Genomic DNA, 10,319 nt, shown 5'->3' on the forward strand with positions numbered 1-10,319 from the left:
GGCACTGCGACCCGGCCAAACTTCTGCTACTCTCGGTCCCTGAGGGTTGCAGCTGCTAGTGGCTTAGGCACCGTGTCCGCTTTGTCTCTCCCCACTCTCCGCAGCCCCCTCCCCCCGCTTCCTCTCTCGATTAACTCCCCCGACACGCTCTTCTCCAGCTCTTCCCCGTCGCCTCCCCCTCCCCTTCCTCCTCCTCCTCGGCGGGCGGCCTTCACGCGCTTCCTCCCTCCTTCCCCCNCCCCATGCGCGCTCCTTTCGCCCGGGTTGTCGCCGCCGCTCCCCGGGGCTGAGCCGTCCGCCTCGTCGCCTCCCGCCTGGTGACCTAGGCGAAACCCAGCTGGTTGTGAGCTGACGCCGGTCGCCTCTGCTGTAAGTTTCCTCCGCGGCCCCGGACCTGTTGCGGGCGCCGCGGCTTTCCGGGGCTGCTCGGCCTCCGGGGGAGCGTTCGTCCCGGAGCCCGGGACTCCGACTTGGGCGGAGGTGGGGGCACTGTTCCCGGAGAGGAGACCTCGGGGGCCGCCGCTGCCCTCCCACGGCGCGCAGACGCCGGCCATCGCCGGAGGGGCCTCCTCTCGTCCGCGCGGCTCCCGGGACGAGCTGCCGGGGACCCGAGAGCCGAGCCGGGGTAGGATCAGTCTCCCCTGCGGGTGGGTGTCGCTCTGCCTGGCACTGCGCAGCCCCCAGGGCCCAGCACGTTGCACCCTACCCGGCACAGGGGAGCGCTGGGGCCACGCGCGCACACCCTTGGGGAGGGCATGTTTTGAGGCGTAATGTCTGTAGGGAATGAATGAAAACTTCCTGAAAAACTAACTTCCTCTCGTGCAAGTATTTGACTTTTAGTGAATTATACTGAGTTTCGAAGGGTAGGAATTGGTGGGCGTGGTGGGGACGAACCGTGAAACTTGTTCAGGATGCAATTTCGTGTTACCTTCTCAGGTGTGGCCAGCGCGTTAAAGAGCGTTGCAAGTGTTACGTAGACGGCTGTTCGGTCAGTTGTTTTTCTGGTTGACAGAGACTTTCTAAAGTCGTTCCATCGTATCAGTAAGGTAAATGCCCGAGAAAATCTGCCTAGTTTCTCCTTTGAGTGCATTGAGACTAGGTTCAAAATCTTAAGGACGTATGATGAGATGCAAAGTACTGGAAGCAGAGAGCTTGGGTAAGGAGCATTAAGTGAATTGAACTTACTGTAACCAGAAGTCCTTTTGATGTTCACAGTAATAGCAGCCCTTTTCTCTGTCTTCTTTGTAGACGCAGGTTAAGTATATATGTGCATTTTTTTTTTTTTGTGGCTACTTGGCATGCAAATATTATTTCTCTGGGGGCTTAAAAAATGCCAGAAGGATGATTCATTTTATGTTGAAGCCTGCATAAATGGCTTCTGCTGATATTTTGATCTTTGCATAATTTTAGACCAGAAAGCAAGTCATTTCCCATGGGTCTTTAAGTTTACCTTTTATTTTAAGCAAATATTGCTGTAAGCGTGTTGGATTTTGACTGTGACATGCTTCTCCATCTGGATGGTATCCAAGATGACAGGCTAGCCTCTTCCTTCTGGCTTTGTGGGCCAACTTGGAAAATACAGGAGCATAAACACAGAATGCATAAGGATGCAGATCCTATATCCCAAGGTCTTCTAAACAAACTGTTTTCTTAAGTGTAAGCCTCGTTGTGAATGTTGTTTTACAGGGCCTGAAATCTAATGCTCAGGGAAACAGGTTCTGGGTCCAGGTGTGATTCCCAGTGTGCGTGCACATTGGTGCTTATGTATCTTGGGCAGGCAACCTCATTCTTCTGTTAGAGCTGTAGCCACTCTTAGCTGGAGAGAAGGCAGCATTTGAGGGTGCTTTCAAAGCATTAGCTTAAAAAAAAAAAAACCTACCCATTGGGAATGTTTGTAAGTTTCCCTGTAAGGCACAGGAATAGTCCCATCATCTTTTGAGGTTTAAGCTTAAAATCTTCCTCAAAGCCCTTCAGACTGGATGTACTAATTCACAGCTGTAGTGGTAGAGCGTCAGTCAGAGAAGTTAATTAATACATGTTCTAAGACTTTGGAAACTTGGTGCGTTCCCATAGTGCTGTATCGGTAGCTCTCTGGAGCACTGGGCTTTGGTTCAAATGGACCAGACTGCAGAGGCTTTGCATGAGGCAAGAGTGATGTGCGGTTCCTCACCATTAATCCCATCCCAAGTTACCGTGGACACTGATGTTGTCTTCCTAACACCTGAGCCCTAGGACTTTGATACTTACTTTCTTCCGCTAAACCATGTTTACTCTTAATGAAGAGTTACAATCCAAAAATAAAGGAAAACAAGTTGCCCTCCCTAATGCTGTGCGGCCAGTGTGTCAAAGGCAGATCGGGTGCTGCCTTTGCTGTTCACTGTGCTGTACCACAGCTGCCCAGGAATTCCAGCTTGGTATCTTGCCCATTAATCTGTGGCAAATCACTCATTTGCATGTATTAATAATTACTGCAGTAGAAACAACAACAAAATAAATATCTGAACGGTTGAAGGAAACAAGGAGGCGGTAGGTTTCAGTGGCATGCTGCGAGAACTAGCTGTTCTGGGCTTGGAACAGATACTGTAACTCACAGAGTTTACCCTCTTGGGATAAACAGCTTCCTCAGGGATCCTTTGACAGGCAGCTTCTTGAAGCCTTTATTCCTTTGAAATAACAGGGGTTTGGTTTGAAGAAAAAAAAGCATGTGGTTCAGTTTTCGAAGGTAGGTGATAGGTATTTCTTTCCTATGTCTTTAACCTACAGTTGATCTCCTGAAGAAAGCCCAAGCTACCATTAGATTTTGCTTTAATTTCAATAATACAGAGGAAAGCATGTCAGTCGGCAAATAAATTCTAGGGTGGCCCAAAATTACGAACGGCTGGCAATGCACACACACGCGTGCACGCACATATGTGTGAGGGCTTTTGACTTAGATAAGGCAGTGTTTGCATTCTGAACTCCTTCTGTGCATGTGCCGTGTTTGCAGGTACAGAAGGATGGTTCTGGTGACGCACTGTTAATCCAAAAGAGAGGGGTGGATAGATCCTTTGTTCTTGCAACTCGTTTTCCAAGAACTGATATATAGCAGGAAGAATAGAAAAACAGCAGTCATGAGTCTGCTACTCAAAATATTCTTCCTTTTATGTGTGCAAATCCTCATTTTGGAAGCTGTCCAGGGCAAGAAAGATGGGTGGTGATCGTGGCCAGAATCTGTTCTGTGTTTTCACAAAAGACTGCTCATCAGTCCTTGGTCATGTTTATACTGGTGCTCTTTGAGGACCTCGGAGTGGTAAACTGTCTGGTTGGAAATTATTTGTAACATTTAAAGAAAGATCCGGTCATAGGAGAAGTTGGCCTATGCCTATGATTTTAATGTTACCGTTTCGCATTGACTGTGATGCACAGAGAGACTGGATCTCCCTAAAGGAGTTCTTAATGGGATTAATTAATAGGTATTGTGTTTTACACATGGCTTTATGTTGCATGGGGCATAAAAGCTGGTGCCCGTCCTGGCGTTACGAGGGCTGGAGGCCTGGGCATTTTACGTGGCCCGTGTGAATTAGCTGGACAAGGACAGGAGGGAGCGAGACTGAGGCCTGGCTCCTCTAGGGTTTTGCTGACTTACATTCTCCACGACTTCAATATCCTGAAAGTTGGCAGTCAGGTTTTCCAAGATGAACCTGCTTGCGAGCAGCGAATTTTTTTTTTTTTTTTTTTTTCTGAACAGTGTTCCAATAGTTCAACAGTATTCCAGCGGAATGCCTTTCCTTCTAGGTGGCCGTCTCCGACTCTGTACAGGAATGGCTGTCCACTATTTGGAACAGTGGGCAGCAGAGGCCAGTGGCCAAGTGCCCTGTTTTCTCTGTTCGTGACTCTTTGGTTTGCTTTGTTCTGCTGTTCTGAACCTCAGGAGCATCACTGTTGAATGGTCTGTTTTGTTTTGCTCTGTTTTTAGGAGCGGAAACAAAATGTCAGTCAGCGTGCACGAGAACCGCAAGTCCAGGGCCAGCAGCGGCTCCATTAACATCTATCTGTTCCACAAGTCTTCCTATGCCGACAGTGTCCTGACACACTTGAACCTTTTACGCCAGCAGCGCCTCTTCACGGATGTCCTTCTCCACGCTGGAAATAGGACCTTCCCTTGTCACCGGGCAGTGCTGGCCGCGTGCAGCCGCTACTTTGAAGCCATGTTCAGCGGCGGCCTGAAAGAGAGCCAGGACAGTGAAGTCAACTTCGACAACTCCATCCACCCCGAAGTTTTGGAGCTGCTTCTGGACTATGCGTACTCCTCCCGGGTCATCATTAATGAAGAAAATGCAGAATCGCTCCTGGAAGCCGGTGACATGCTGGAGTTTCAGGACATCCGGGACGCATGCGCAGAGTTCCTAGAGAAGAATCTGCACCCCACCAACTGTCTGGGCATGCTGCTGCTCTCCGACGCGCACCAGTGCACGAAGCTGTACGAGCTCTCCTGGAGAATGTGTCTCAGCAATTTCCAAACCATCAGGAAGAACGAAGATTTCCTCCAGCTGCCCCAGGACATGGTGGTGCAGCTCTTGTCCAGCGAAGAGCTAGAGACGGAAGATGAAAGGCTTGTGTACGAGTCTGCAATTAACTGGATCAGCTATGACCTGAAGAAGCGCTATTGCTACCTCCCAGAGCTGTTGCAGACAGTGAGGCTGGCCCTCCTGCCAGCCATTTATCTCATGGAGAACGTGGCCATGGAGGAGCTCATCACCAAACAGAGAAAGAGCAAGGAGATTGTGGAAGAGGCCATCAGGTGCAAACTGAAAATCCTGCAGAACGACGGCGTGGTAACCAGCCTCTGCGCCCGGCCTCGGAAAACTGGCCATGCCCTCTTCCTCTTGGGAGGCCAGACCTTCATGTGTGACAAGCTGTACCTGGTAGACCAGAAGGCCAAAGAAATAATCCCCAAGGCTGACATCCCTAGCCCAAGAAAAGAGTTCAGTGCATGTGCAATCGGCTGCAAAGTGTACATTACTGGGGGGCGGGGGTCTGAAAATGGGGTCTCGAAAGATGTCTGGGTTTATGATACCCTGCACGAGGAGTGGTCCAAAGCGGCCCCCATGTTGGTGGCCAGGTTTGGCCATGGCTCTGCTGAACTGAAGCACTGCCTGTATGTGGTTGGGGGGCACACGGCTGCGACTGGCTGTCTGCCGGCCTCCCCCTCAGTCTCTCTAAAGCAGGTAGAACACTATGACCCCACAACCAACAAATGGACCATGGTGGCCCCACTCCGAGAAGGCGTTAGCAACGCCGCGGTAGTGAGTGCCAAGCTCAAGTTGTTTGCTTTCGGAGGTACCAGCGTCAGTCATGACAAGCTCCCTAAGGTTCAGTGTTATGATCAGTGTGAAAACAGGTGGACGGTACCCGCCACCTGTCCCCAGCCCTGGCGTTACACAGCGGCCGCTGTGCTGGGTAACCAGATCTTTATTATGGGTGGAGACACAGAGTTCTCCGCCTGCTCTGCTTACAAATTCAACAGTGAGACTTACCAGTGGACCAAGGTGGGAGACGTGACGGCCAAGCGCATGAGCTGCCACGCTGTGGCCTCCGGAAACAAGCTCTATGTGGTTGGAGGCTACTTTGGCATTCAGCGATGCAAGACTTTGGACTGCTATGATCCAACCCTAGATGTGTGGAACAGCATAACCACGGTCCCGTACTCACTGATCCCTACAGCGTTTGTCAGCACCTGGAAGCATCTGCCTTCTTAGGCGCAAGACCGCGTAAAGAACGTTGAGTGTGAGGTAAGAAGCCGGTTTGGTTCTAAGTATGAATAGAATTAAGCTAGCCCCGAAAACTATTACGATAAAAGAATTTGCAGCCCAGAACTGACCACAGCTGCAACTCCCCATAACGTAAGTCAGTGGTTCTCAGCCTTTCCTGAACCTCGGTATCTCCCAAAGAGCTTTTCAAAAACTGCCCAGCGCAGAGGCTGGATTTCCTTTGGTCTGGCTGGGTCCCAGGCATCGGCATTAGAATGTTTTCTAGTGATCTAACATACAGCCAGGTTGAGAACCCCTGACCTATGTTAATAACGCCAACCCATGTTTAATGAGACCTCCCCGAACGCCTGGAGCTGGGCCGTGTGTTTCGCGTGGATCGTTTCATTTGATCCTCACAACAGTCTCTCGAGATACTATTACTAGAGCATTTTACAGATGGAAACAACCGATGCACGCAGAGGTTAAGTAAGTTGCCTAAGGTCATAGAGCCTAGTAGGGGGGAGAGTTGGTCAAGGAATCAGCGCAGGCACTCTGGTTCCGGGGTGGAAGTATTTGAGCATCAGGCTGAACTGCTCCTTAAGAAACTTGAGCTTCAGTTTGGTATCGCTCCAGGAGATATTTGTCGACATTCAAATTTAGATTCCTCAAACCCTTTTCTGGAATGAAGTAGGATGTAAAGAACTGAATGCTTAAATGTATTCCTAGTTCATTCTCTCCCAAATTATTTATTTGCCTCTTTAAAATTTCTTTTCCTCGGGGCGCCTGGGTGGCTCAGTCGGGTAAGTGTCCGACTTCGGCTCAGGTCATGATCTCACGGTTCATGGGTTCGAGCCCCACGTGGGGCTCTGTGCTCACGGCCAGCTCAGAGCCTGGAGCCTGTTTCAGATTCTGTGTCTCCCTCTCTCTCTGACCCTCCCCTGCTCGCGCTGTCTCTCTCCCAGAAATAAATAAAACATTGAAAAAATTTAAAATTTCTTTTCCTCAAAAAAAGAAAAAATAGCCCCCGTTAGGCATTTATTAACTTTACAGGGAAGTCAAGGTCTGTCCTTGTAAAAAGTTGCACCTGCGTGGTATAAATTTGTCTCAGGCGTGGACCCACTGAGCCAGAGAGACTGCCTTATACTGCAGTCTTTCAGAGTTAATCAGACAGGCTGACCTTGTTGTCAGGGCTAACAAAAGTTGTCTTTCCGTGTCATGTATCTGAGTCCATAATGGTCGTCTTGTGTACTTAAGAGTATATAATACTCTTGGCTCAAATAATTAATAGGTCTACACAGCTCAGCATTCGTGAAGCTAATGGCCGCTTTGCTGCCATTAAGCACCCTTCGTATTGGCCCCAGGAACCACTTAAGCATGTCTAAGTGTAGCACAGAGAACATGGAATTTGTTGATTTGTTTTGCTAATTCGTGGGCTTATTACTAATAATAAGAGAATACAATTAAAACTTTGCTTTGGAGGAAGTACAGTCAAAACTGACTCATTCCTTGAAAACCTTTGGCTCCATTTTCCCTAGTGTGTTTCACATTTTTGAAGGGAACTCTCAAAGGGGAAAAAGGAAATGAAGGGGTCTTCGCGAGTAAAGCAGACAGGGATTTTTGACTCATTCGTCTTTTCTTCCCACGTTTTGTACAGCTCATTTTAAAACCCCGCTAAAATTGACCTCACTTTTACAATTACTCTTTCGTGTTTTTTTCATCTCTTCACTTATCTCTCCAGCCTAGTACGGTTAGTAGAATTCTTAGAATATAATGTAACCTTGGAATGAAATTCCTTCAAAGGAGCTGGAACGGTCAGAAACCTCCTGTGGGGAGCTGGGCTGACAGCTTCCCACACCAAACTGGTTTTTGCAGCCTTGCTGGCCTCTCAGTAATCCTAAGTAAACAAATGCGCTGAACGTGGTTATTTCATCTGCGATAGGAGTGCATGACTCAAGTCTAAAGCAGGTTTAAAGAACCTCCTAGGCAAGAGCATCAATTAACAGCACGCTCAGTTCGGTGTTAGTCCGGAACCGACTGAGTTTGCATGGGAGCGCCATAAACACGGCCAGCGCTGCTGGTGGCAGTGCATCAAAACAGTGACGGCCAGATTGGCGGGCACCCTCGGAGCAAGGTAAGGAAGCTGAGGCAGGAAGAGGCCACGTGTGAATTCTCTAAGCTATCGTGTCCGGACTTTCCTCCTTTGTCAACTGAGTGATTTGAATTAGGCTTCTCCTAGCTCTGGCCCCGTTCAGACTTGGGTGTTTTGGGGGGGGAGGGNTACTCTTAGCCCTCTTTCCTCTTCAGTTTAGACTGTAACTTGTCATGGAATTAGCTTTGTGTGTGGGGGGAAGGTGAGGTTTCTTTGGCTATTATCTGATTGTAATGTTTGTACTTCATTTTTGGTGCCTCCTTTCCCAGCCCAGAGTATGTCGGCAAACACTTGAATTCACCCTATCCTGTGTGTTTGAACCTAAGCACATACTTCCGGTCCCTGGGAAACTTGCAAATAAAGTGTTAGGTCATATGTGAAACACCTACCCACCCTTGGTGCCACCAGGCAGAGTCCAGCACAGAACAAGGAAATCTGACAAGGCCCCATTTGCCTTTTGAAAGGGTGGCGTGGGCCCGATCAAAGCCACCCTTGCAGTTTCCGATAGGGAGAATGTTGGCTTAAATTCCTCAAGTTTTCTACACACAAGATCGTGTTAAAACACTTAAGCTCCATGGAGTGACTTAAAAGAGGTGCTGTGCAGGTATCAGCCCTAAACTGCCAAAACTTCCGGGACAACTCTTTGATCTCCAAGTGTAGGTGCTAACCGAATTAATACAGTGTTAACAAGAAGTTTCCCTGGGTCTAAAAGCTCATTCACCAAGGGGATTTTAACTGTCTCCTGCTGCTCTGTCAGTGGGTGGGAAGGACAAAAAGGAAATTGCTTTTGATTACTCTCCCATTTTCATGGTGCAGTGTGGCTCTGCCCTGATAGCTGACAGCATCTGGGTTTTGATTTGCTTTATTTCTTCCCTTTTTAGAGCTTCCCTTCCCTTCCCTTCCCTCCCCTCCCCTCCCCTCCCGTCCCTCCCCTCCCCTTTTTGAAAATGCAACATCATGAAATGTCATATTATTACAATCACAAAATACATTCTTCTGGGCTAATGTTGATCTATAGGTTACTGGGAGGTGGGGTGGAAGATGACACTAGTCTAAGGAATGCCTTGAGAGCTTGAATCACGGTTATGAAACTGCCAAAAGAAACAACTAATGAAATGAATCAGACTTCTGGGCACACAAAAGGAGAAGAATTCAGTGCAAGTAATGAACGGCCCCTCCTGAATTCCCTTTGTGTGCGCTTAGAGTTCTAGCAGCAGGAATGAGATTCCTCCACTAGCGCTGGAAATGTGCTTTCTGAACAGATAGGGTGAGTGTTTGAGAGACAAAAGCCCTCTGTAGAATTTCCCTATATAGAATTAGATCTAGCGGATGGGAACCGTGGATCCGGTGAGGAGATGCCACCTCCGGTGACTTGTGTGGCCTCTGTGGTTATGGCACCTGAATCTATATTCACACTTGACGCCGGTCGATTCTGTACATCATAACGGCATACCATAGCTGGCGTCTCCCGAGTGTGGACTGATGAACTTGGAGAATAAACTCCAGCCTTGGGCTGTGGAGGCCTGGTATGTTGTCGTGTGAAAGGAAGCGAGACTGATTTCTGCCCTGATGAATAGCAGAGATGCATTGAAATAAGAGGATTAATATGTCTGCCTTCTATATGGTGAATAAATTGATTTGGGGATCCTTTATGGGAAGTGGGCCAAGAAGGGTTTGGCCAGGAATCCTTTGTGACCCTCTGGTGATCGCTTCACAGGGGCTCTTGCTTAACCTTGGAGGTGAATTATGAATGTTGGAAGCGGAAGGTGGCAATCCATAACAGCAACCTAGACGTAGAAGTTTGTATTTGATCATACATATATTTACTGTTTAGCAGAGAAATGAAGATTTGTCTTTGGACACTATCGTGTCTGTTTAGCCTGCCTTCCATACCCTTGCACACCCCATGTGTGTGCATTGAAGGCAATCACTTTACCTTTGCACACTTGCTACGGAACATGCCTTTAAGACCTTTGGAAGCAATATTGACCAGCTCTGTCCTGATTTTACCTTTTTTTGTAGATTTTGAGGTTACTAACGAGAATTCCTTTTGTTCCCTCTGTTTCAGCCCACTCCATCACCTGGCGAGACACAAGGAGATTTCGACTGTGGAGAGGCCAAATTTAATGAAGAGGAAGAAAAGAAAAAGGAAACGAAGTTGCTACAAGACTCTGATTACAATTCGCTGCACCTTGTAAATGCTCTAACTGGACATGAAGGAGGGGGTGGGGGAGGGGGTGGGNCATGGTTTAAATATGAATGAATGAACCTGTGATCTAGTCCTTGTCCTGTAATTGTGGATTAATGTCAGCGTTAATCAGCCCCTCAAAGGGAGAGAAAAGCCGGCCCTTTTCCCTTGCTGTACCATATTCAGCATTTGATTTCCATGGGCTCCACCATTTATGTGTAACATTTGAAATGGTTGTCACCCCTCTCCGAGG

The 10,319-nt window shown here is 48.3% G+C and overlaps 1 protein-coding gene across 1 annotated transcript; it reads left to right on the top strand.

The window, feature by feature from the left end:
• Window positions 1-242: 242 nt before the first annotated feature.
• Window positions 243-10,098, top strand: ENC1 (ectodermal-neural cortex 1). The gene is made up of 3 exons (XM_077759945.1): window positions 243-369; window positions 3,956-5,771; window positions 9,947-10,098. Exon 2 carries the CDS (start codon window positions 3,969-3,971, stop codon window positions 5,736-5,738), a length of 1,770 nt encoding a protein of 589 aa, XP_077616071.1. The 5' UTR covers window positions 243-369; window positions 3,956-3,968; the 3' UTR covers window positions 5,739-5,771; window positions 9,947-10,098.
• Window positions 10,099-10,319: the final 221 nt, after the last annotated feature.

The sequence above is a fragment of the Crocuta crocuta genome, unplaced genomic scaffold, assembly GCF_008692635.1.
Source record: "Crocuta crocuta isolate KB4526 unplaced genomic scaffold, BGI_CrCroc_1.0 scaffold162, whole genome shotgun sequence".
In the NCBI taxonomy this organism is placed as follows: domain Eukaryota; kingdom Metazoa; phylum Chordata; class Mammalia; order Carnivora; family Hyaenidae; genus Crocuta; species Crocuta crocuta.